This window comes from Acinonyx jubatus, chromosome E1 (assembly GCF_027475565.1).
Source record: "Acinonyx jubatus isolate Ajub_Pintada_27869175 chromosome E1, VMU_Ajub_asm_v1.0, whole genome shotgun sequence".
Classification (NCBI taxonomy): Eukaryota; Metazoa; Chordata; class Mammalia; order Carnivora; family Felidae; genus Acinonyx; species Acinonyx jubatus.
This window is the reverse complement of record NC_069397.1, coordinates 44,338,441-44,365,702: the sequence shown is the minus strand read 5'-3', so window position 1 is coordinate 44,365,702 and position 27,262 is coordinate 44,338,441. Positions and strand designations below refer to the sequence as shown.

Below are 27,262 nucleotides of genomic sequence, written 5' to 3'. Positions count from 1 at the left end.
ATCTATTTTGTTGCTCTTAAAATGTGTGTATCTATGAGGAAAATTTTGGTGTTCCAGCTCAATCTCTCCAGTGTTCCCCAAATGTTTTTTTCCCTAAATACCATAACTTTAAGGAAGGCAAGTTTGCTAGACATAAGGGATTTTTGACTGCTACGTAGGGCTAGCTCTTCTCATGGGCAATTAGGAACCAGGATCTTTTACGAAAAGGTTGCTATCTCCCCAGAGAGTGAGCCACTCCACACTTGAAGTTCACCAGCTCTCCCTCATGGGACTTTGTGCAAATCCAACCAACAGTTCTAGAATTTGAATCTTTCCAACCAAAAGGCCTGTCCCAAACCGTTACCATGGTTACCTCGGTTCTCCGAAGGGCTACGCTGGGGTAACCACAGCTTCCATTTTATGTGTTCTTTCTCACGCATGAGAGAGAAACAGGTCTTTTTTCTGGATTGCCCTTTCCTTTGATCTTCCCTGTCTTGTAAGATGATGTGGGGATATTTCACAACATCCACAATATATGAAATTTGATACTTTTTAAAGCCATCATTAGACACCGTGTCAGGATTCTGTTTCCTTTACGTAGGTGTTACCACACCCTGATGTTGGCTTACTGATCAGGAAGCGCATTCTGTGAATGCAAGCCGCCTTTGTGTGCGTTAGTGTGGCTCATTTCAGCCGTTAGTTATCTGTTGATATTCATTGTAAGTGGGGAAATTCTAAGGCAATGAATTAGAATGCAGAGGGTAAGAGAGGACACTCCTTGAGGTCTGTTATCCAACTGCAGGAGTTAAGTCACTCTCCTATTAGCAGTACCTTTTCCTTTCCATATTTATTTATTTTTTTAATATTTATGTATTTTTGAGAGACAGAGAGAGACAGAGCATGAGGAGGGGAGGGGCTGAGAGAGAAGGAGACACAGAATCCAGGCTCTGAGCCGTCAGCACAGAGCCCGACAGGGGGCTCGAACTCACAAACCACAAGATCATGACCTGAGCCAAAGTGGACACTTAACCGACTAAGCCACCCAGGCACCCCAATTTTCCTTTATACGAGCTACCAGCAGATCGACTCATGGTTAAGGGCCAAAAGGCCTCACACTCACCCATCTACACCTGTCCAAAAATACAGCTTCAGACCCACTTGTCAGGAGTCTGGTCTTCCACCATCCCAAAGTGATGCCTTGGAGCTAAAAATGATTTCTTTTAAAAATACATCCACGTCTCGGCATGGCAATGCATTAAACAGCTATGAGTTATGTACTTCGCCCATCAGACACCCTTTTTCTTTCTGTATGTAATAAACCTTATGCTTTTCTGTTTATCTCAAAAATGTTCATTCTAGGAAGTATGAAAAATATAAACTTAAAAGAAAAATCACCTGTAATCCTATAATCCAGAGATAAGCACTATAAAATAACTTTGCTTCCCATCTTTTATCTTTGCATATAAATGCAATTTTTAGTAAGCATTGGCTCATATTTTATAATATGCCTCATTTAAATATTTCAAGCCCATTTCTCAATGCCACTTATACTCTTTAAAAATTTTCCCTTAGTTACTTTAATGCATACAAATAATTAGAGAATTCGAAATAAAGCAAAACCCAGATATCCCTGTGCCTACCTTCTAGCTAATAGAACTTTACTGGAGCCCTTGAGCCCCTCACCCACCCTATCTCATCTACCCCCTCCCAATATCCTTTCTGCCCCCAGGAAACCATTCTTGCATTGTATTTATCATTCCTTTGAATGAATGAATGAATGAATGAATGAATTTATTTATTTATTTATTTATTTATTTATTTATTTATTTATTTATGTAATCTCTACACCCAACATGGGGCTTGAACTCACAACCCTGAGACCAAGAGCCGCATACTCCTCTGACTGAGCCAGCCAGGGCCCCCTCTTGATGTCTTTTAATGAAAATAAATTTTTAATTTTACTGGAGTCAAATATATCCATCTTTATGGATTGTGATTTGTATCTTGTTATCTTGATGAAGAAATCCTTTACTAACTGAAGGTCATTAACATGTTCTATCTATTTGGGGCACCTGGGTGGCTCAATAGGTTGAGTGACTTTGACTCAGATCATGATCTTGTGCTTCATGAGTTCGAGCCCCACATTGGGCTCTGGAGCTCAGAGCCTGGAGCCCGCTTCGGATCCTGTGTCTTCCTCTCTCTCTGCCCCTCCCCCCCCCACTCATGCTCTGTCTCTCTCTCTTTCTCAAAAATAAATAAACATTAAAAAAAATTGTGTGTTTTTTTTTTTACTGGGTGTTGTATGGAAACCAATTTGACAATAAATTTCATATCTTAAAAAATAAATAAATAAATAAATGGCATAAAAATTGTTTTAAAGATATTCTTCCTATTTTTTTCTAAAATCTGTACAGTTTCACTTTGAACGCTTAGGACTTAGTGTGAAATGGATTTTGGTCTTAAATGTGAAGTAATGTTTAATATGTGATGTGAGGTATGCTTTGTGAATGCCCAACTGTCCCAAGATCTTTCCTTGCTCAACTGAAGGGCCACCTCTGTCTTATAACTATAAATGTACGAGTCTGCTTCAGAGCTCTCTATTCTGGCCTGTTCCTTTTTGTTTTTCCCTAATCCAATACGACGTCATCTTAATGTCTGTAGCTTTTATAAGTTTTGGTAGCCAGTGGTGCCCTTTGGTAGGCCTCCCCACTTTGTTCCTTAAGAGTCCTGGGCTATACACGTTTCAGAATCAGCTTGTTGGGATTTTCACTGAAACTGCATTGAATCTGTAGATTATTCTGGGGAGAACTGACATCTTAGAGATACTGAGTCTTTAAAAAATATGATTTATCTCCTCTTTTGTTTGTGCCCATAATAGAAAACTATAATTCGGTTCCTTTTCACGACTTCTGTTTCCTGGGGAGGAAGGTCTCTTCAGAAACTCAGCACACACTTCTATCTCCAGAGCAATGCCCATTTCTTCCTCTCCTTTGATTTGAGTCTCTGGCCAGTTTCCTTTCCTTGACCAGACAGTCCCCAGGCCATGAGGATTCTAAAGAACAAGCCATAGACTTCCTAAGGCCCTCCCAACATGAACATCAACCAGCTAGTCTTCACTCCCCGTCGATTAGACACAAACATATCTGTTTACATTTTCACTAATTCCATCTTTATCAGATCCCAGCAGCTTACATTCTGGAATGTTGGCAAAATTTCTTGGCAAGTGTTATGCTATTGGTGAATTCACATCCAGGTTCCTTGGTTCATCATCATCCCAAACGACATCTAGTGAGGGGTCTCTGTGTGCAAATACTTTGCCAGACTCTCGATGCACTTTGCAGAGCGGTGACACCGCCATCATGGCATCCAGGCTGCCCAACACCCTGTTAGATAAGTAGTGGTGGTATTGGCACCACATGGCTTTATACGTGAGGAAACAGAGACCTGAGAAGCTTCGAGAACTGGTCCAGAGTCACCAAACCCACACGTTTCAGAGGCAAGCCTCAAACCCAGGCCCCCTGCCTGCAAATCCCACGTACTCAACAACAAGCCACACCGCCAACTCCCTCACAGTGGCCACGACAGGGGGAGGGGCGCCCAGCCCTTTCCATGACTTTCTTCTGTAGCCCTGTCCCACGCCTCTAGATTTATGGAGGCACTGCTGGTTCTCCTGGTCAGCTCACACGTACCACTAGCTGCAGAGGAGACTGACACAAGACTTTGTGCACCTGCTATCAGTAACCCGGAAGAAGTTTCAGCAGGGTGGGAGGGAGCAGGGGGTGGGCCTGGGGAGTCCTGGGGGGGGCCTCCCCCTTGAACATCCCGGGACGTGGTATTTGTAGTTTGTAGACACTGCAACTGTGCAGACCCCTGCTCACCAGGGCTTGTTTTCCATTTAGTCTCCTGGAGGAGGACTCAGAGGAGGAGGGAGACTTGTGTCGCATCTGTCAGATAGCCGGGGGTTCCCCAACCAACCCCCTCCTGGAGCCTTGCGGCTGTGTGGGAAGCCTGCGGTTTGTTCATCAGGAGTGCCTGAAAAAGTGGCTGAAAGTGAAAATAACATCAGGTGGGTGGGGAAGGAGAAGCGGAAAACGTGAGCCAACATATAATTAATATGAGACACCACCGTGCGGGACTCCGAGCCTGGACAACTGTCCCCTCTCCTCCTAAGCAGTAGCCAGAAGAACCATGGCCCCTGACCCCAGGACTCTTGCTCACAGCGCTGATGGATAGTAGCGGGTCTAAATGCTGCCTTTAAATTATGGGAGGGAAATGAATTTGTTTCCCAAGTCTGAGAGAAGAATCTTGGCGATGCTATTAAATCCTACCCCACTTGAGCCCGAGCAGAGATGCTAAGATTCCCTCCCAGGAGGAAGGAAACTGAAATAGGTCAGTGGTTGCACCTCAGCAAAAGCACACAGCAGCCATGCCTCCTAATAGACACCTGGCAAAAGCAGTTCTGCTTCCTTTTATTTGCGGGGGAAGGAGGGTGTCACCTAAGAAACTGAGCAAAGCTGCGTTTTGGCAGTAGGGGCAGGGAAAGAGCGCTGATCTAATTTTCTAGAACCGTATTAGGTAAAGAGATTTCCGCGTGCTGGCTTTGTCAGCTCTGTCTTTTGCAGATCTTGTAACTGAATGTGAAGCCCTTTCTCAACTCCCTGGGGAGGTTATAACCTAAATACGGCCACATGGGGAGGTCAGCTGTGGTTTTCTTGGCAGAAAACAGGGGGTTTCTTTAAAACATGGTTTGAGGAAGAAAGGCAACTTGAATAACAACAACCAAAAACAAACAAACAAACCAAAACAAAATTAACAAACAAAAACAAACAAAAAACCCAAAACAGGAAACGGCAATGCAAAGAACCCATTACAAAATAGCTGCTATGTCTTTCAGAGACAACTCCCTGAAAACCTTTTACCCCATAGCTGGATCCTAGTTCTCTTCTCTCCGTGTTTTCCTCCTTGGTTATCACTCTTTCAGGCAGCCTGGGAGACCTAAGAGCTTTATCCTGTCCCCATAGGGAGTGGCCACGTCCCCTCCAGAGAAAGAGGCAGGAACCGTGGGCCGATCACATTACCCATCTCCTCCCTGATCCCCTGTCCACCTTCTGCATTTTCCCGAGCAAGGGAAACAAACCTGGGCCCATCATCCAAGCTGCTTAAACACATCTCCACGTAGCGAGCTTGGTACTCAGTCCTTCAGACGGGGAGGAAACGGGGATCTTGGCCGCTAATGACCCTGTCATGCAGTGTTTTATCTTACTACAAATTTGGGCCAATTAAACATCTAGCACAGGAAAAGATCACTCATGAAATGTGCAATGAAAGCGCTGCTAACTGCTTGTAAAACGCCAGCATCAGTAGGGGTGTGTTGAGCGCCATCAAGATCAGAGGCACATGGGACACTCAGTAGCCTAAAGCACTACCGAGAGGCCCTAAAAAAAAAAAAAAAATCAAGCAAACAAAATGCAGACACGGGATCACCATTCATCCTTGTCTTTTGACGTTCTCTACCATTTACTATTTCTTTACGTCCCCATTGAGGCAGAGTAGAACTGGGGTATAAAACGGCACCAACCCTACCTTTCCCAAATAAATGCAGGTAACTAACCAGGCCTCTAGTTTCTAATGCATGAAAATAAACACCAGGACATCATTAGCAAAACTGCAGCACCCACGTGCCAGGAAAAGACGCTGGGCATGGTGTTTGCCTCAACACAGCACGGTTCTGCATCTTCCATTTTTGCTTTGGGGACCAGGATAAGCGGAGAAAAAATGCTGATCTAGAATGCATGTTAAAAAAAAAAAAAAATTAAAAAAACCAACAACCCCACAGCAACAAAGGAAGGCTTCTCATGTTTCGTTTCCCAGATGAGGCTGAGCTCAGTCTCAGGGGCTGGCCAGAGATACTGCCGTGCTAGTTCCCATACATGGCCCCCACCCCCCCCCCCCAGGGGGGAAGTCACCTGGGTGAGAGGAAAGGCAGATTTTTAAGCCACAGACTGAGAATAGCTTCTGCCATCAATGTGGTCCTCATTTATTTGCTTGGACCTGTGTTACGTCTGTCAGAAAAACAACAACAACAACAAAAACAACAACATAGGCCAATCTTCACTCTTTTGGCAAACACCTATGTTACAGATTCTCTGCCTCCATGTAGCAACTCCAATTTTATGAAGCAGCGTGTTTATATTTAAACAGAAAGCAAGGCCTATTATTTAAAAGTCACGAGAATTTCACGTATACAAAGCTTGCATGCATAATAATGAAAACGATTACGAAGGAAATTTTCCAGATCTCAGATTCAAGGTCCTTTTCTACAGACAATGGCTGGCTTTAAAAAGGTCACTGAAACTCAGAATTCATAACAGACACAAGTTCACTCCCAAAATGTCAGCACAGAGAGACCCAGGGCTACATGTAACAAAGAATTCTTTAATTTCAGGAGTGGATCTAGGTGCCGCGAAGACCTGCGAAATGTGTAAGCAAGGCCTGCTGGTCGATCTGGATGATTTTAACGTGACCGACTTCTACCACAAACACCAGCAATCCCGGGTAAGAGACGCTCACGCCGGTCTGCTTCCACGGGTCAAAGTCAGTTAGAGGCGGCGCATGGTAGGAAGACATGCTTTCCCTGATAAAGGGACAGTATTAGGCCTGTGCATGGCATGAGTCTGGGAATGTTCCCCCCCGCCCCCGGCTCGCGTCTCCAAGAAGGTCTGCTACTAAATCAGGCCATCGGGAGGGTTCGAAAGTCTTGGTCACCTGGGGTTGAGGTCCCGCTGTTGTCAGGGGCAAAAGTAGGAAGGCAGAGTAGCCAACTGGACACAGAAACAGGAATACTCTGGCAAGCTCCATGCCCCGATTTGCTGAAGTAATTTAAATTTAATAGCGACAAGGAAAAAAAAAATCAGGGTCTTGGAAAAAATGGTCCCTAATTTACATAGCAAGTAACTCTAGGGTAATAAAAAACTGCTTTACTGTTTATTAACAGGTAGTAAGCACCTAGTGTGTGCTTTTTAACACCCGGTGAATTAATTCTCCTGGGACATTTTGGTTGCAATTCTAATACTGTGAAAAAGCTAGCAGGGCCCCTGGGTGGCTCAGTTGGTTAAGCGGCCGACTTCGGCTCAGGTCGTGATCTCGAGGTCCATGAGTTCGAGCCCCGCATCGGGCTCTGTGCTGACAGCCTGGAGCCTGCTTTTGTTTGTGTCTCCCTCTCTCTCTGCCCCTCCCCCGTTTGCTCTCTGTCTCTCTCTGCCTTCCAAAAATGAATAAATGTTAAAAATTTTTTAAAAAAAAAAAGAAAGAAAAAGCTAGGTAACCTTATGTGGGAAGGTGATCCGTGCTCAGAATAATAGTTAATTGTTCAGTTCTCAGGCAAACGATCTTTTCTTTAGAACTGCACTGTCCAATATGGCAGCCACAAGCCACATGTGGCTAATGAACAAGTGGCTACTGCCACTCAAGATGTGCTATGTGAGGGGCACCTGGGTGGCTCAGTCCGTTGAGATCTGACTCTTGATTTCAGCTCAGGTCATGATCCCAGGGTTGTGAGATCGAGCCCTATGTAGGGCTTCACACTAGCCTCCCTGAGATCCTCTCTCTCTCTCTCCCTCTCTCTCTCCCTCTGCCCCTCCCTTGCTCCACCCCTCTCTAAAATTAAAAAAAAAAAAATTAAAAAGAAAGATGTGCTGTGTCAAATGCACACTGAATTTCAAAGACTCAGTATTAAAAAAGGCAAAATATCACATAAATAATTTTATATTAATTAAATGTTGAAATAATATTTTGAATATACGGGGCTAAATAAAACATACTATTAAAATTAATTTCACCAGTGTCTTTTCACTTCTTTAATGTGGCTACTGGGAAAAATCAAGTTACATACCGGGGTTGCATCTGTGACTCACATTGTATTTCCATCGGGTGATGTTTATCTACAAGGTGCCTTGCATGTAATAAGCAGTCAATAAGTATTTATCAAATGAAAATAGTCATCATTACCATTATGATTTAACATGATTAGGAAAAAAAAAAGGATTAATAACCGTAACTGTAAAGCACATTACTTTAAAACTATAAAATCGGGGTGCCTGGGTGACGCAGTCAGTTAAGCGTCCGACTTCAGCCAGGTCACGATCTCGCCGTCCGTGAGTTCGAGCCCCGCATCAGGCTCTGGGCTGATGGCTCAGAGCCTGGAGCCTGTTTCCGATTCTGTGTCTCCCTCTCTCTCTGCCCCTTCCCTGTTCATGCTCTGTCTCTCTCTGTCCCAAAAATAAATAAACGTTGAAAAAAAAACTATAAAATCATTGTTAGTAACTAAAATGTCATTCTTCAGAGGAGTCCCTTTGACTTTTAAATCATTAGCCTGTGCCCAGACCTTTTTGTTTGTTTGTTTGTTTGTTTGTTTTTTGGAAAAAAGCACAGCTGAGTCAAAATGCTGCATCTGAGTCTAGGCAATTGTTTAGTTACCTTTTTTAAAACCCTAAGGCTTCGAGACAGAAGGACAACCTATTGATAAGAATGAAATATTTGAATAGCACAACCAAGAAGTTTCTTGGAAAACTTGGAAAAAAGGAAGAAAGAATTTCCTGAGAAATAAATGTATTTTGAGTCCATTCTTTCTGAGGCCTGAGGGTCTTGAATCACTCGGTCACAAACCCCAGGCACTGAGATGAGAAACAGAAGTGATTCTGGAACCACACTACTGAAGGGAACCAGGGCCCATGAGCGCCTGAGATCAGGATGCCAGCCAAGGTGCAGAAGGTTCCACGTGGTCATCTTGGAAGATTATTTCCGGAAATGGAACCTGTGGGACTTCCTGAGAAGGACATGTCCAGACAAGGCCAGGTTATGTGGAATACTACCAGAATGGTCTGCAGACATCACACAGTGCAGCCCAAGGGATTGTCTTGTCTAGGGAAGACCCCTGTTGGTTCCAAGTATTTCTGCATCGTTCACCCTCTGCAAAGCAGCTACCACCACTGTGCGCTGTTGGTTTACCATTGGTATTTGTAGAATTCACTCACTCACAGCAGACTTTTCAAGTTGTAGTAAAATGTTTGCAATCACATAGCCAGAGGCAGCCTACCCCACCGAAGAGCACACCAGCTTTGATGAAGGTATGAACCTAAATCCCTATTCCCCTCCCCAAAGTTGCTGTGTGACCTCGGGGAAACTACACAAGCTCTCTGGATCTCAGTTCTCTCATCTGTAGGAAGGAGGAGATAGTTCCTACCCCACAGGATGGGAGGTAGGAGAAGACTTGAGGATAACCCCTAATCCAGGACCTGTGCAGAGAAGGCGCTCAGGGAATGAGATCCACCGTGTTACAGCCCCAGAGATGCCCAACGTCTCTGGACTCGAGGGAGGCAGCTAAGCACGCCAGGACAAGGCTAGAGTCCATCACTGAAAAAAGCCAACCAGCCCATGCAGGGGTCATACCCGGAACCTTGGCTTCACTGCATCCTACCAGTGGAGAGAAGCATCTACAAGCATGTCCTAACCAGAACCGTGGAAGTAACTGTGTTAGCCAGAATCTTGGTGGAAGAGATCGAGGCACCCTCAACAGGGGTGAGTAAGGAGAGCTGACCTAAGAGCAGAAATGTGCAGGAAAAGAAACCAACAAGGTAGGATGAAGTATCCTGAGACTGGCATTGTGACCTTTCCCAGGCCTCAAGTGACAAGGGGAGGGTGCAACCACCAGCATCAAGAGACCCATAGGTATAGGAGAGAGAGTCCGCAATGGCCTGTGACCTTCAGTAACGGAAAGCAGCCACTGCCACACCACTCTCCAGCAGAGAGGGAACAAGAAGAATAACCACCCGGCCTCCCTCTCCTCCCGCCCTCTGGTCCCCTGCCAGGGCCTCCCATTGGCCAAACCCAACGGGAAGCCAGAGAACAAGGGGGTCTAGTTAATGCGATCCATTGAGATCGGCGTGTAGGGCACAGCACAGGGTGGAAACTGAATCTGGAGGGGGAAAGCAGAAAATACCTAGCACAGTGATTACTCTACATGGAAGCAGAAAAGAGTTTAAATGAGTTTCAGCAAGAACCTGACAGGCCATCAAAGCCTTTTGAAAATGCCCTTCATTATAACCACAGGTGGAAACTAGACTGACAGACCCACCCTGGTGGGCGAACAACAGTCCCAAGAACCAACGCGAAGTATTCACCTGCAGGTGGAAAACAGTTGCGGGCTCACCCTTTCGCAATGGTTCTGACTGCTCTGATGGACCCTTGTGGATTTAATGGAGTCTGTTTGCCAACAGTCTGAGTTAAACTTGAGACAGTAGGGAAGCATGACTTAGACAAGTTCAGAAACTCCGTGGACCAATGCGGAAGTAACTATTGTTGAACAGAAAGATATGGAGGATATAATATGCTCTCGGCTCGTCCCCAGCCGGGGAGGCCCCTTGGCCTGGCCTTGGAGTTGTTATGTCTACACGGGCTCCTGAGGTCCAGGCCTTTCCCGACTCCCAAACCTTGGTCCTCTGGCCATCTTAGCCAATGCCCAGTGCCCTTCACTCCTGGCAAACAAGTTCCTTTGTTGAGACATGAGGTAGCTGGTCCCCAAAACAGACATATACAAGGAAAAGATCAAAACCAGAAGAAGCCTAGAACTGACTTCAGCCCAGTCTGGGTCTCACTTGACCTCAACTAACTTGCTAACTCACTAATTAACAATTAACTAATTATCTTATGCATTTTTTCTTTAGGTGGTTTTGGGGTTTTTTTTTGTTTTTGTTTTTGTTTTTGTTTTTGTTTGCTTTTCTTCAATTATAAAAATCACAAACATGCAAAAATCCCCTATAATTAACATTTAGCTGCATGCCTTTTTATTTTCCTATTAAAGTATTCATGTCTAGGCCGGGCCCCAGAGATTCTGATTTAATTGATCCGGGATGGGCCCAGGTATCAAAAAAAAAAATTTTTTTTTGAAATGTGGCAAAATACACACAACATAAAAGTTTAACTTTTAAAACACATATCGAGAGCCTATTGTATATCAGATGCTCTGCTGGAGACACCGAGGTGCCCAAGACCAGCACAGTCACTTCCTTCTAACGGGAAGGGCATAGGGAGGGTAACCCTAGTGTGGGAGCATCACAATGAGGGATGCGCAGGCAGCTTGGGAACAGCCACAAAGAGGTCTGACCCGTTCTCAGGACCAGAGAAAGACTCCCTGAGGCAGAGACAGTTAAGACCAGGAAGGAAAAAGAGGAGTGAGCTCTCTATCCACCTGCCCTTGAAGGCAAAATCTGAGACATCAAAGAAAGACACCTGACACCAGATCTGATCCCAGATCGCAGTCATGCCCACTGGGTGTCCAGTCAGCATTGTCAATGGCTTTGAGGGTGTGGAGGGGCTTAGACCAGTGTTTTCCTGGTTTGCTTCAACGCACCTGAGTAGGAGTAGAGTGAATGTTGCCCATGGGTTTTAACAGGGCATTGAAATGTGATTATGCCCCATCCCTCAGACACTGGGTGGTTCCTGTAGGCCCCGTAGATCAAGGCTTGTTACTTGGCTTCTAGTGGCTGGATTAGGAGCTCCTACAGGCTGTGTGCAGAGTGGCCCCATGAAGCAGAAACAACTGCGGGGGCCCTAGGACCTGGACTCAGCACTTTGGGGCTGCTGGCACCTGGTGGCCCAATCATAGCTCAACCCTCCCACCCTCCTTACTCAAGGATGCCTGAAAAGTAAGCCCAAGAAGCATCCTTCGCTCTGTGGGTGCTGTCCGGGAAGGAGGAGTCCTGTGTGACATTTCTCACCTGGGAAGTAGGCCTCAGATCTGGCTCTGGCTGGGGCACTCAGCGTTGGGGTGCAAGGAAGAACCCCCCAGATAGAGCTCGAACTAACATTCCAAACTCCAAGACAGGCCAGGAGAAAGCAGGCTGAAGCACAGTTTAGATCACAGATTGTACACTGAGATGCCATAGAGGCCAGGCCCATATTAAACGGTCAGAATCCTGCAGGCGTCATTATAATAAAGGGAGGTGGTCACCGAGGCAAAATGGAGAGTACTGTCTCCAACTGGAGAAGTTCGTGTCTGTCTGCCCATCTTTCCTCTCCTTCGTTCCCTTTCTTTCCTTCCCTTCCTTCCGCCCTCCCTACTTCCCTTCCCTTCCCTTCCCTTCCTTCCTTCCTTCCTTCCCACCAGAGCACATCCCCAGACCACATTGTTGATCCATAGCTTAGAGCAGTGGTTCTCCAAGAGGGGTGATCCCCAGTAGCATCAGCATCAATTAGGAACTTGTTAGAAATACACATTCTTTGGCTCTACCCACCAGACCCACTGAATCAGAATCTGGGGGAGGGGGAGAGGTGGTGCCCAGCAACTGCTTTTTTTTTTTAAGTTTATTTATTTATTTTGAGAGAGAGAGCGAGAGAGCATGTGTACTGCATATGAGCAGAGGCAGGAGAGGGGCAGAGAAAGAGGGAGACAGAATCCCAAGCAGGCTCCATGCTATCAGCACAGAGCCTGACGCTAGGCTTGGGCTCAATCCGACAAACGATGAGATCTGGACCTGAGCTGAAATCAAGAGTCAGATGCTTAACCAACTGAGCCACCCAGGTGACCCCCAGCAGCTATGTTTTAAAAGGCCCTTTCAGTAATTCTGATGCACATTCAAGTTGGGAGTGACTAGGGTCAAAAGACATGGCTAAATGGGCCACTGTCTGGTCCAAAATCATACATTTTTGTCATTCTTTCATCTGTACATATATTTATTGAGCACACACCAAATATCCAGGGCTAGGCACGAGCACAGGATCAAACAGGCACATGTGGTCCTTGCCCTGAGTCCTATCTTTCCTCTCTGCCTCTCATAGGATATTTTTATTTTGCAAAATACCACGTCCACTTGTATTAGCTCATTTTGCCAAAAACACCTTGGGGAAACAGGCAGGATAAAGGTTACTTCTCCCCTTTTTATAACTGGAGTCACTTGGGTCAGGCCCAGTTAAAACTCCGCCCAAAGTCTTAGCACTCGATGGCCCCAGGCTGCCCGCTCTGGGGGCCCACGCCCACTGCGTGATGGAGATGTACTGCTGTCTTCTTTGCCCGGCTGCACAGGAGGGTCTCAGCGGGCCTCTGGCTGTCATTGCTCTGAAGCACAGGCCTGGCTTTGCTCCATCGCAGCCACGGACAGATGTCCTTGGACACACGCAGCCACCTAATCACCCTCACACCTAGGAGCATCTCTTGAACACATCTGAAGACTTGATAGGACATTCAGCCAGGCTGTCTGCGTCTTTGAGTGGATTCTATGGAGAATTTCCATAGGTAGCCAATCTCTTGGCCCAAATGAATATTAACAAAATGAAGGGGTGGGAGGGAGGTGGGAGAAAAGAAAGAAAAACATCTGGCAGGCCGCCTGAGTGCTTCGGGGCTCCTGTCCATGGCTTCATGAGCCTCCTCTCTTTCGAGCCTCCCTGCCCCCCACCCACCCACCCACTGCCGACACTGCACATGGGTGTCAATGCCCCACCAGAATGGTTCAGGGAGGGAGGGTCAGGAGAGCTAGAAAAATAACGCTCCAAAACCTAGCTCATTTTGCCCTTGCCGAACAAATGCCCTGGAACTCTCTGTGATAACAAGTCCCTCCCACTTGTGGCTCGGAGCCTGAGATGACTGAGTTCACTAGCAAACGCATGCTCTGATTGGTCAGCCCAGCCCCTCTGTGGTGCATCACCAGCTCTGCAAAGGGCGCACATCAAGGGGCCCCGGCCAGTGAGATTTATGGCGCCACGTGACAGGTTCCCTCCCACAGGCCAGAGAAGAGACACAATCTGCTAGAAGTGACTTTTCAAATTATCTGCAGAAAACATTAGTGGATATTTTCCCCATCTGCATGCCTCCGGGCCTTATTGAGTCATAAAAAGTAAATGATTTCCCTGAATGCTTTGACAAACCTGATCGTTCCAAGCCATTTTCTAGCTGATTGATTTGCCATTATGCATCGGAGTGTCTCTCAGCACAAAGGCTTACTGGCGAAGAGGGTGCTGGAGAGAAAACCAGCAGCAGCTCGCGGGAGGCCACCGCCAGCCAGCGATAGAAGCAAGCAAGGGAGAAGGCTCGGTGTGCAGGGAGGAGCCGAAGGGTGTGGGTTAGGAAGGCTTCCCAGAGGCGGTGGCTTGCGAGACAGTCGACAAGGAGGCAGGTGGGAGGAGGCAATTAGGAAAAAAGTGAAAACAAGCAACTTCCTCTCTGCCCACTCTAGGCCAAGGTCAGGAGAGCACAGAAAACACGACCAAAGGCTAAAAATAGGAGGCTAACTGCTAAGGACAGCTGACTAGAGCCTTTAAAGACAGGTCCGTAGGAGAGCGGAAGGGCCTTGAGCCGTGACCTTGGGGCCAGTGGTCAAGATCCAGAGTTGGACCTGATCCAGAAGGAAGAGTGCACCGATCCTTGCTCAACCTGGGCACCTCTTCTGGCAGCTGTTTTGTTCTTCCTGAGCTACCCTTGATGCAATGGGAACAGGGAGATAGGCCCAGAAGGAAGGGAAAAGCACTGAGGTGGTCGCCGCGTCAGGTCTGAGCTTCAGTTATCCTAGGGAAACAGTCACACTTCTGACCTTTCCCCAGGGTGATGCAGAGGGCCATGTCCTCTGCTAGGGATTTTAGTCTCCCAGGGGCTTCCCGAACTTGGTCTGGCCTTTCCCCATCCCCCACCCATGGGGATCTGATGGGAGGCCAGGCAGGAAAACAAAGCGGAGGGGGAGGAGTCGTTTCTAATGCCCCTAATTTATTGAAGGTCCAGGAAGGGTCCACAGGCCTTGTGGCATAGACCACCAAAGGCACTGAGGACAGAGGAGCTGTCCTCAGCTAGACAGCCAGACCCTCCCTGCGTACCTCCCTATGTTCCCAGCACCCGTGAGAAAAATAAAACACAACCCACCGCTGAGGAAAAGCAAAATGAGGTTCATCAGGAAGGCTTCTACAAGCAGGAGACATTACGAAGGAAGTCCTGTGAAAGGAGTGGGGGAGGGTGGGGAGGAGGGGGAGGGGGGCGGGGGGCACTCAAAACAGAAGAACAAACCAAGCCCACCGATGGAATGAGGAAGAGGTGAACCAAGGCCCTGAGGTTCGCAGTCCATCTGGAACTCTACTGGGCACATGCTCAGCTTGCCCTCTGGGAGTTAATGGACCAGCCAGGGCTGGGGGCTTTAGGTGAGACCATCATTAAGCCCAATTATACAGAGAGAAACACACAGAACTAAGACCTGGGGCCTTTTCTCTGGACAAACAAGGGATCTAGGAAAACAAAATGCCCGTGGCATCTGTACTACACATTCTCCCACAGAAAACTTTTCCTTCCTAAGATGCACATCTCATTGTGTTTACTCCTCCGCTCAGGTAGCTAGGTATACACACACAGCAGGACATCCACACTCTTGGTTCGGCCTGATCTCCTCCCACCTTCCCATCTCACCAGCCCATGCCCAAACAGTTTTTCAGTCCAAGACAAACACATTCCCCATACGCTCCAGCCACACCAGTGCGTAGGGAATGTTACCCAATACGTGCTCTGCTCTCTCCGCCCCTGTGCCTTTGCTGGCATTCCATGCCTCTGTCTGAAAGGCCCTCACCGACCCTCAGAGCCCACCCAAGGTGCTCCCATCCATTCGGGACCGTCCAAGGGGCCTTCCCCATGTCTTAGTAAACTGGTCTCTCTTCCCCGTGCATCTCCAGTGTAGCATGTGACACTTGCAGCTGGTATTAGAACCGTCTCTGAGCGAGGCTGTCCCACACCAGACGATGGGCTCCCAGCAGGACCTCATATTCCCCACAACAACCAGCTCAAGGCTTTGACGTGTAACTGCTCAATAAATGTTCAAGGCATGGGGTTGAGCCTGGAACACAGGGCTTTTTCAGGGCATCCTCCACTAAGCAGTAAAGAATTTCCAGCCTCTGCCCTGAGAGAGCAGTAAAGGATCCCCCCTCTCTTGCTCTGTTCTTTGATCCCCAAAGGCAGGCCTTGCCTTGGGGTTTGGGGTCTTGTCCCACTTCTTGTCACCCGGTGTCCTTACTACCCTCTGCCCTGTGACGTAGACCGTGAATAGTTTATAGATGCACTTAGGAGTCTCTTTTCCATATTTAGGCACAAAATGAGCTGATGAACTCAGGCTTGTACCTGGCGCTCCTGCTTCACCTCTATGAGCAGAGGTTTGCAGAACTCATGAGACGCAACTACAACCGAGTCATCAGAGAGAGGGTGAGTGTGGCTCCGACCCGGGCCGTCGGCAGCAGTCCCCCAAACCTTGCAGCGCTGGTTAATACATGTGCAATCTGTTGAGGCCTTCACGGTCACTTGGTAGGATATGGCACTGCCATCATTAGGACTAAGACGTAGTGGCTGCTAAGTGTATGCACAGTGGGCCTTCTGGCTGAAAAGTAAGGGATAATCACATGATTGCTTCCTATTGAACATAAATAGCAATTAAATGGTCACTCTTGGTCATATAAGCAAGTGAGTCTCTGGAGATATTTGCTCCCCCAAGTAGAGGCCAGCAAGGCTGTGAGGCGTGCCCATGGCCCAAGCTCGGAGGGTCCGTAAAAAACAGGGGCCTTCCCCCAAGAAGAACTGTTTCTTTTGCCTTGGCTCCCAGAGTGTGTTATTCCAGTGTCTCTGCATGTGTGAGGCCAGGAAATAAAGGTGCCGACGGTGTCCCATTTGTCATTAGAGAGGAGACAATGTATTCACCGGGAATAGTCATCTGGGGCCGCCCTTCGTTTAACAGGAGAACCAGGAGCCCTCTATGAGGCCACGCAGTTTGGGGGGAGAAGCCTGGCCCCGCTACTAATTGGAGCCTGGACTTAGCAAAGTCCAGCAAAATGTACATTTGGTCACTGTCCAGTCAGAACGCAGAGCCCCAAGGGACTTCCCTCTTGGCCAAATGCCTGTCTGTGGCCAGGCCAGGAAAGCATACTCCGTAGCCAGACACGGGTACCTCACTTACCTTAAAGTCATGCCAGGGACTGGTCTGCTTTTAGTGTTCAATGCCCCTCGGGGCCTGAAACTTGACCTCTGCTCCTATCAGGAGGTCGTGACTGGCAAGCAAGGCAGTGTGGGCGACGGGCAAGCCACCAGTGGTGTCACAAGGCAGTTTTGGTGACACTGCCACCCTTTCCCTATGCATCTCTCTTTCTCTTGACTTTCTCTTCTCTGTCCCCCACTTTCTGTCTCTCTTCATGTCTCTCTCCTCTTCTTCCTCAAGTGGGTAAGAGGCACCTGCCTGGAGACTGGAACCAGTGATTCTGAGGGTCCCTGACATAGCCCAGACCTTGCAACGACAGCAGGCTTCTGAGCCATCCCTATTAGTGATGCTGGGTTCAAACCATCAGTCATAAGAATTCTAGATTTGTCCCTCCTTTTTTTTTTCTGGCATAAATTCTCCCCTTAGACCTCAAGCTCTCAATTAAGAAAACAGGCTGGGTCTTGGCCAAGATATCTCCTCAGGAATCTCACCCTCTTTTTGACCCAGGCCTGTCCTTCCTTTAACTCTTCCGTAGTTTTAATGGTGACATAAATTCCTCAGAGAAATACATTTAAAAAAAAAATACAGGAAGCAGGAAACGATCCTTTGTTAACATTTCTGTAACCTTATTTTCATGATTCCACATCTTTTTTAATGAACTTTTTATTGCACATTGAACTTCAAAGCACCCAGTGTTTGATATAGGTTACAGATGGCTAAAACGTCAACAGGCTAATGTAAGCAATGGTAGCCTCCAGGACTGCAGGACAAACACGAGAGGACAACGTACAGTACAACCCCATGGGTGAAAACCAAGGCCTTAAAGCATTGAGTCTGCAGAACTTTCTGGTAAAACTATCTTAGAGAAGGAGTAAGTGACACCAGGAGCAATCTGGGAACCCAGATTGCTGGGAAGGAAGAAGGAAGCAGAATGGACAGGGCAACACTCTTAGGCTTACATTTAATTTGGGAAACCCTGAAATAGATCTCACGCACTAAAACCACCACACAATAACCAGTACAAATAGCCAGTTAAGAGGGACCCAAATGGAAGGACGAAAACAAATGACTTTTGTCAAATTCACACTCTCCTGGATTTGAGTCTCGGGATCTTCTTGTAGAATATACTAAGAATCTGAGGGTAACATGTAGCAAAAAAAAAGAAAGAAAAAAGGCCCTATGTTGGGGAAAAAACCCTTCTGTCCTTTACCTATCAGAACTGGAGAACCCATTCATGTCTGACTCCTTGGTGATGTCTCATTAAGACACCCAGTGATGAATGCTTGCCCATGGCGATGGTCATTCACTCACTCTTTCATCCATGCCCTGGCTTGTTTCAGGTGCCGAGATGGGAATCAGGGGAAGTGGGCACCTGACATGATGCCATGTTGTCCCATTCTGACCAAGCTGGAAGATGAGACTCACATATTTATAAAGACTGGAAATAACTGGAAAGTCGCACTTGGTCAAGAGAACCAGTGGATCCAGTGAATTTCTAGAGGCTGTGAATTAACAAGATCTTCCCTGGCTGGGACTTCTGGGGTTTCCAGTGACCCCATAAACAAACCATTTGTCTCCCTCATGAGGTTGTGTTACTTGAAGGCAAAGCCGGGCCTTCTACACCTGTCTGATGATCTGGGCATACAGTGAACCAATCATATTTGATGATCATGTCCCAGGCACTGTGGACGCCAGGGGCATTGAGTGATTACCAAAATGCTAAATGACTGCAAATGAGGACACGGTCTCCTGGGGGGTGGGGGTGGGGGGACGGTGGCGGTCACTGGCAGCTCGGTCGTGGAATTTTTATCTCTCTTTGTGACCCACAAACCTCCAGTGCCTAGAAAATGCCTGCCGCATAGTAGGTGCTCAGTAAACTTTGATGCTCAAATCAATGAACTAATAAACCAAAGCCTATTCTCTAGGAAGTGAGTTTTGAGTTATGTTTTGGAGAAAGTAGTAGCACAAATTTGTGGAGCGTGAACAGGATTCTAGGTAAAGGAACCCTCTCAAGTTCAAGGTATATATTTGTCTATTCAAAGAATTTCTGTATGCCTACTACGTGCCAGGTTCTAAACTAAATTCTGGGAATACAAACTCCTTGCCTATAAGGGGCTCCGAGTCTGAAGAGAGATAAGCATGTAACCAAGAGTATCAAGAAATGTGCTTTACGATGGAAGAAGGAGCCAGATGCGGAGGCGCCCAGAGCAGTTGGGTCCCGGGAGGAACCGCCCTTCTCACCCCTTCCTCCCACTCCTTCTCCAGGACCAACTGTCCAGGCAGGGTCTTCAGAGACACAAACTAACGTTCCAAGAGGACTTGCTTTTAATCCAGTTGGGGTGTACCCTCTGCCATGGGCCTTCCCACTGCTTGAGAAGCCTCATGCCAAAGCTGCTTCCATGCTTGCCCCCCCCAACATGATCAGCTCAGGAGGTGATGTCCCAACCAAATCTTGGGGAGTTTAGCAGCTGGACAAGGGATGGTGGTGAGGGAAAGGGCATTCCATGCAGAAGGAAAGGCAGAGGCTCAGAGAAATGAGGAAGACTTGTATGTTTGAGAGAGTCGAGGAGAGGAGCGCGGCTGGAGCTGGCAGGAAGTGAGTGTGGAGGCGGAGGCAGGGAGCAGGGGCTGGAGGGTTTGTGTGCAGCTCTGGGAGGGTTTCTAGTTCCAGGCTGGCAGGCCAGGAGATTTGCATTTTTGAGCGAAAACTGCAGCAGCTACGTGGAGGGCGGGCAGCTGCTGCTGCAGTGGGATGGGTTAAGGGGGCCCAGGTGGGGGCACTGGAGACGGAAAGGGCACAGAGTGAGGTCCAGGCTGAAGGAAACACTGACTGTTACTCTCTGCAAGGGCCCAGCAGGAAACTGGCCTTTTCTCCAAATGCTCACGGTGGAAGCATCTCCAGAGAACACAGGACCCCACCAGCTGCCTGTGAAGCTGACGGGGACACAGGGCTGTCCTCTGTGGGGAAGCTAAATGGACTCGCCTTCCCTCACCTCCCTCCCTCTCAGTGCCCATGTGGGGTACTCCATTATTCAGGGCCAGTACCCACAAAGTCCCCTGTCCTGGGCTCTCTCCTAGCCATAGGTTTTGTCAGTATCATGCTCTCCATTTCCTCGATGAAATGTACCTGTACCCTGAATCCCTCTCCCTGCTTGCCCAAGGCAGCTCCCCGATGCCCCAAAGTGCCGACCTCCATGGACTACGTCAAACCATAGAAAGAATCTCGGTCCATGAGCTAAAAGGCAAAGAGCAGAAGGGACCCCGGGCCTTTCAGGGATCATGACAGTGCCTGCGTCCTCCTGGAGTGAGCACCCGCACCCGCCCTGGTTTCCTGCCCCGGGTGTGCTGTATTAACATGTCACCTGTAGGGCAACTTCCACCTGTGTGAAACTGGGAGGAGGGGCAGGGAACGCAGCGGCTGGCCTGGGAGGCGGGCAGGGTCTTGAAGGAGCTCTGAAACCCCACTGGCCCACTCACGTGTGAGGCCACAGGGACTTTCTCCAGGTCCTCCCATTCACACTGTTCGTAGAAAACCCAAAACTCTTGCCTCAAAGGACCAAGTCTACCCAAAATATTTGAGGCCCAGGCTTGGCCCTCATTTGGGGAAACTTCCCTGCTCACCCAGAAGGCATTTCCTTGAGGAATGAGGCCTGGTTAATATAGATGCGGTCACCTGGCTCTGAGTCTAGGCCGGGATGTGGCCGGCTCAGCAGGAGGGCATGGGAGCTGCGGATAGCTCAGTCCTGGCGTATAATTTACCCCGTCCCCAGGACTGCTACTTAGGACAGAGTCCATCCTTCTCCTGCCCTCCCCCTAGTCTGCGGGTGACAGGGACCCAGGGGCCAACGCTGCCTCCACAATGGCCAGCAGTTGCCCTAGGAACAGCGTCTGGCACCCCTCGTTTTGTCCTCCAGCCTGTCACAAAGCCCCTCTTCTGCTGGGGGGAAGACCACCAGCCCTTCCGCACAGGAGCCACATCCTTGCAGCCTGGCACAATGGGCTCCCACGGAGTACACAGTGTTTCTCATTGTGGCATAAAATGCCATAAAGTCAGAACAAAGAGGGAGCCCAGAGCCTTGATGGGCCTGCTGCTTCCTGCAGGGCAGAGAATACAACCGATTGTTTAAAAGCCAGTGGTGAGGCAAGTGGCCAATTAGCACGGCCTTCACCCCCACTGGCTTGTAGATGATTCGGGCCATCCAGAATGGGATTCTGCTACTCAGATCAATTGCTGAAAGGAAGCAAGTCTGCGCACACATGGCCAAATTTAGAAGCCCTGAACCAGCAAAGGCGACCTGGGTCGTGGCCGCTGGCGTCTTTAGGAGAGGCTAAGCCCTGCGGGTGAATATCAACACTGCCCTTGGCACCTCTGCCCCTTTAAGGTGATGTAAGGGTCCTAGGACAGTGCCTAGGACATTCCTGAGACCGGGGAATTATACATCTGTTCACAATTGCTTTGGAGAAAAAAAAAATTCATTTTTCATTGTCTTCTTTCTCATAGTTGTCAAGAAATTACCCACAACCCAGACCGGAAGAAAATGAAAGTAGGTTTGGGGGTCAGTCCTGCCATCTTGAGGGTGTTTTTGCTAACTTACTCTTTTTCCCCCGTGGCTGTGTTGAACCTCATACTGTGGAAGGAAGTAATGACCACCACCCAGAGGCAAAAATAACCCCACCAAGCCTGGGAAAGTCTAGCTGCAGCAGTCAGGAAAGCGAGTCCGAGTAGGCTGGAGGCACAGCAGATAAGAATTTTAACTCATCCTGAAATCAAGGACAAGGGCCAGCCAAAGGGAAGAGGGTATGGTCAGGCAGGCTCCGGAGGGCTGGCTGCAGGCTTTTTTCCCTTCGCCTTTGCTGGGATTTTCCAGCATCCGGTACTTGGGGAGCCTCCTGGGTTATCTTCTAAACCCTGGAAGGGAGCTGTTTAGCCATCACGGGAAGGGACCACGTTCATTCACGGGCTAGTGGCTGTCCTGGATTCTCTCACCACGCGGTCCAGTCAGGCGGCTCAGCCGGATACGGAGGCTGAACGAGGAAAGCAGGTCCCCCGAGAAAGGTCCCACAAAGGAGGCAGCACAGCTGTCTTCCAACAGGTTCGTTATCCCATTAAAAAAAAGAAAAGGAAAAAAAAAAAAAACCCACCACACGGAAGAAAATGTGCTTAATTAAAGCAGGAGGGTTTACAGCCAGACTCAGGAAGGATTCCTCCATCAGCAGGGAGAATGAACGTTACCGTGGACTGAGGCGGGTGTGACAATCCCATCTCCAGAAGTTCAGGGGAGAAATTTTACAATCGCCCGCCCTAAGGCAGGTGGAAGGTTTAGAACGACGATTCCCACACTGGCCTCGCCATCGGAATCACCTGGGCGATTTACCAAAAGGGCAGGTTCCTGGGCCCCTCCCAGGGGTTCGGATTCAGACGGTGGGGTGGACCACCGGGGATCCCGACGCAGCCGATCGCGGCGATGCTTTGGGGAACCCCGACCAGCTCAAAGCCCCACAGGGTGGGGCCCGGATTCCGACCCCAGAGAATCCAATTTATTATTCGGGGCACGCAGCGCTGAGAACCCGGGCTGACCGTTCTCAGGGACGCGGGGAGGAGACGCTTCCCTCCGTTCACAAAAGGAGCCCAGAGCGCGCCACGGTGTCCACCCCCCACGTCCCCTGGCGCCCTCGCCAGGTCCCGGGGCCGCTCGGGGCCCCGCCTCCCGGCCCTGCCGCCTGGGCCCTCCCGGAGCCGCTGCTCCCCCTGAGGCAGCCGGGAAGGGAGCGTGGAGATCTAGAAGAGACCTTTGTGTCTCGGGGAAAGCGCCTCTGCGCCTCGCTCGCAGGTCCCAGCGGCAGCCTTCGGCGAGAGCCCCTGCTCCGAAAGGGCGCGGCCGGGAGCAGACCTCGGGCGCCTGGGCCCGCGCTCCGGCCGGGGAGGAGTGGGGGGGGGGGCCGCGGCTCCGGGCAGGGCGGCGGAGGCGCCCCTCCCAGCGCCCCCGCCCCGGAGGCTCTAACCGGTCCCGGGAAACCCGCGGCCCGCGCGCGATGGCTGGGCTGGGCTGGGCTGGGCGGGGGCGACCCCTAGTGCCCAGCGCGGGTCGCTGTCGCCCTGCGATCCCGGAGACGCAGCCTTTCCCCGGGGGTCTGGGGGCCTCCTCGCCCGGGCGGCAGGGGAGCCTGCCCTCTCTGGAGAGCAGGGGAAGAGCATCCCTGGGGCTCTGCTTTAAAAAAAAAAAAAAAAAAAAGAGTCTCCGCCGAGACCAGCGGGAGCCCTCCCTGCAAGTGCCTGGCGCTGCGCTGCTGCCCCCCTGCGTCGCTCAGAGGCAGATGGTCCCGCTGATCGTCACTTGCCCTCCCCTCTTCAGGAAGCTGGGACTAGCTGTAGGATCTGCCCCAACGCGGGGCAGCCAATGCTCCCCTGGAAACGCGGGTCTAGGCCTTCTCTCCCTGCACCATCCCAGACACTGGGGATACAGCCCGGGTGGAGGAGGGCCCTGCACAGAGGGGCTATCTTGGCACGCTGGTCAGGTGCCGCGCTTGCCTAGCTTCCGGCCGGGGCCACAATCAAGACCCAGACAAGCCGGGGCAGCCAGAGGCAGATAGACGCACATGCCTCCGGTCCTCCTCCGGCCACACTCTCCTTTGCTCCCCAGAAGCCTGGCATGGCTCACCTGGTCGGCAGCACTTTTTTAAGTTGGGTTGCCAGAGCTGAGTCACAGCCGCCCTAGCTCAGTTCAGGTAAAAAGGGAGGAAAAAGACGAAACATTGGGGCCCATCAGGTGGCACAAGGAGACGCCAACCTCTTTGGGGCTCCGTGGTGCCCATGCCAGGCTTCTCACTGGGTTCCCCCCTCCCCTGGATCTGGAGCACACAAATGCCACCGGCAGCACTGAGGTAAAAGCAGCTTCAGAGAGTTCCTGGGTGGGTGTGCCCAAGTTCCACCACTTGCCATATGGCTCTGTGACCCAGCCCCCCCCCCCCCAACAGGCATTTCACAAATGACTGACACAAATGACTGTCACCACAGCCAAGTCCAAGGCGTGGGAGGGGAACAATGCCTCCTGTAGCCAGCTGTACAGGTGTGGACAGGTGCAGCCTTGAGGGTCTTCAGGCCAAAGGCTGGGCCAGACCACCTCACCCCCATAGACACAAGTCTAGGCAACTAGCTTTGGGGGAAAGAATAGGATAGGCCAGGGCACAGGGGCAGCTCGTGGGGCTGGAGCTTCCTTGTAGCACAGGCAGAGGCAGAGAGGGTCCAGGATGTCAATTAATCCTGCTCCCTGCCCTTCTTCAGTGGTTTCCAGATAAGTCAGGGAGCACTCCTGATGCCAATGGGAAAAGTATTCTGAGAACAAGAGTTCCCCCAAGAATAAAGACAACTCCCCCATACTCCCCCTCTTCCCCGGGGCCCCCACTGCCACCCCACTGCCTCTTTGCTCCCTGTCTTCCCATCGCAGGACCCTCTACCTCCAGCCATTTGATCTCTGAAAGATTTCTTAAAGACCTAGCTCAACCCTCTCCCCATTCCCCCACCCAGCAAGGAAGTAGAGGTTTATGTGGAGGCATTGCCCTGAGAGGCAGCAAGGCTCCTCTGGGGATTCACCCTGCAAACATCTGCCACACCAGGTCAGGCGAGGATGTGGACTAAGGTGCTTTTGTGGAGGGGCTTACAGTCCCCTCTGCCCTGGCCTGGCTGGAAGCCCCGAGGGGCATTCGAGGATTCCCCGGACAGCGGGCCCTTATCCGCGCTGTTGCCGGCACTGCAGCGAGTGTGTGTGTGTGTGTGTGTGTGTGTGTGTGCGCGCACGCACACACACACGCGAATGCCCGGGCACAGGTGCTGGGGTGGGGGCAGGAGGGGAAGCCCAGCCACACCCTGGTTGACAGAGCTCGCTGTCCACTATGGCTCCACAGCCTGAGATGCCTTCTTACTTTCCAGATTCCGAGCTGGGGGATGGAAACGAAAGCAACGGCCACATTGTCTAGCAAGGGAGCTGGCCCTGGAGCTCTCCAAGGACATCGCCCCACAGCCACTTCTTCTACATCCCCGTATGCCTCCTTTCCTCCCCCTCCTCCTCTTTACTGAAACGGAAACCAAAGTGTTTACATTACCGTTTTCCCCTTGTGCCCCTCTCTTCTCGGGGTCTGGCCCGAGCAATACAGACGGCAGCAGCGACCGGCGCAGCCCCAGTGCGGTCCCAGACGGCGCAAGCCAAGCAGCCCGGGGCTTGTTGGGACCCTGCAGGTGGCCCTGCTGCTGGCTCAGCCAGAAGCCCAGGTGACCCAGCAGCCCTGCCAGCCCAGCAGCCCGGGGGGCCCTCTGCTGAGGGCACCTGGTCAGGCCTTACTCCATGCTGAGTGGAATCGAGCCACATCCTCAGTAAACAGGCTTAATTCACCCAGCTTCCTTTTGTGTGTGTGTGTGTGTGTGTGTTTTGTTTTTTGTTTTGGTCTCTGCACAAAGGCTCAGGGCCTCAAACTTGGGGGACAGGGAAGCATATCTCACCCCTCTCCCCACCTCCACCTCTCCTTGCTCCCCACCATCACGGTGACATGTCCTGGACCCTGTGGACTGTGACAGGCTGGAATGGCCAGCAGCCCCTGTAGTACCTACTTAGGTCGGGCTTGGTGTGTGGACTCCATACAACTCTCCTATTGACACTGTAGGGCCCAAAGACTAGGCCAACACGTGAGGTTAAGAAAAAAAAAAAAAAGGTCAGGGGTGCCTGGGTGGCTCAGTCAATTTAGCATCTGACTTCAGCTCAGGTCGTGATCTTGCGGTTCATGAGTTCGAGCCCCACATCAGGCTCTGTGCTGATAGACCAGAGCCTGGAGCCTGCTTCAGATTCTGTGTCTCCCTCTCTCTCTGTCCCTCCCCTCCTCACGCACTCTCTCTCTCTCTCTCAAATATAAATATTAAAAAAAATTAAAAGCTCAGAGAAGGTTTGTGTGTGTATGAGAGAGGGACAAAGGTCAAAAAAATAATAAAAGATGGCGGGAATGAAGTTCTAATACATGTAGAAGCATGATGCTAAGTGAAGGAAGCCAGGCATAAAAGACAACACTGTATGATTCTATTTACACACAATTTCTAGAAAAAGCAAAACTATAGAGATAGATCGGGAGTGGCAGGATTGGGACCAGAAGGAGAGACTGTCTACACACGGGCTCAAGAGGATCTGGGTGAGGAGGCTGCTCTAAAGCTGGGTCCTGGGTGATGCTTCCACAGCTGGACAAATTTACTAAAGCTCATCGAACTGGGTGCTCACAATGGATGAACTCTGTGGTATAACTGTAAGATACGCCTCAATAAATTTTCTCTAAAAATGGAGGAAAAGACAGAGAATGAGAGAGAAGAGGGAGAGAGAAAGGGAAAATGAGAAGAAAGAGGTATGTCTCCCTCCTACCTTCCAAGACCAGGAGCAGCCATTGCAGATTCTGCCACAAAGACGGGGTCACCTGAGATGAGTGACGGTGCCGGCAGGGTTTTAGGAAATCTGAGTTCTGACTGAATTCCCTCAAAATCTTGTCCATCCCCGACATGATCCAGTTAAAGTGACTCTATTACTGCAAGCTGGTGGGTGTGGCCAGGCAGCCTAGCTCCAAGAGCTGAGAGCAAAGCACAGGGACGCCTTTGAATGTTAATAGAATCTACAAGAGCCATTCCAGTTGAAAATATCTCCCTGATGTAAATAAAACTCCTAAAACCTCAAATTCTTCCATTCACAAATGCAGCCCCAAGCCCTAATCATTCTATGAGAAAATGGGCCTTTATTTTTCAACTGCACTCAAAGGTTGACTCAAGACTAAAGAATTGGTCCAGGAGCCAATACTGAGAAATGTCTAAGAAGGAACAATACATATTTTTAAAAAAAAATAAGTTTTAGGGCGCCTGGGTGGCTCAGTCAGTTGAGTGCCTGACATTTGACTTTGGCTCAGGTCATGATTCTAGGGTCATGGGATGGAGCTCTGAGTCAGGCTCTGTGCTGAGCGAGGAGCCTGCTTAAGATTCTCTCTCTCTCGGGTGCCTGGGTGGCTCAGTCGGTTAAGTGTCCGACTTTGGCTCAGGTCATGATCTCCCAGTTTGTGAGTTCGAGCCCCATGTAAGGCTCTGTGCTGACAGCTCGAGGCTGGAGCCTGCTTCGGATTCTGGGTCTCCCTCTCTCTCTGCCCCTCCCCACTCATGCTCTGTCTCTCTGTCTCTCAAAAATAAATACATGTTAAAAAAATAAAAAAAAAAAAGATTCTCTCTCTCTCTCCTCCTCACCTCTGCCCCTCTCCCCGAATTGTGCTCTCTTTCTCTCTAAAATAAA

General features: G+C 49.8%; 1 protein-coding gene across 10 annotated transcripts in view; it reads left to right on the top strand.

Annotated features, from left to right (window-relative positions):
• The window catches only part of MARCHF10 (membrane associated ring-CH-type finger 10), an 82,965-nt gene extending 57,609 nt beyond the window's left edge, over positions 1-25,356 (top strand). For 8 of the 10 annotated variants that reach the window (XM_053212190.1, XM_027047924.2, XM_027047919.2 and 5 more), the window contains 4 exons: positions 3,879-4,045; positions 6,425-6,534; positions 16,085-16,198; positions 24,889-25,356. In XM_053212190.1, coding sequence (XP_053068165.1) covers positions 3,879-4,045; positions 6,425-6,534; positions 16,085-16,198; positions 24,889-25,035 — 538 coding nt within the window. In that variant the 3' untranslated portion in view covers positions 25,036-25,356. Of the gene's footprint in view, positions 1-3,878; positions 4,046-6,424; positions 6,535-16,084; positions 16,199-21,462; positions 21,506-24,888 lie in introns of all 10 variants that reach the window. The other 2 variants (XM_027047922.2, XM_027047921.2) reach the window with 1 other exon arrangement.
• The last annotated feature ends 1,906 nt before the right edge of the window (positions 25,357-27,262 follow it).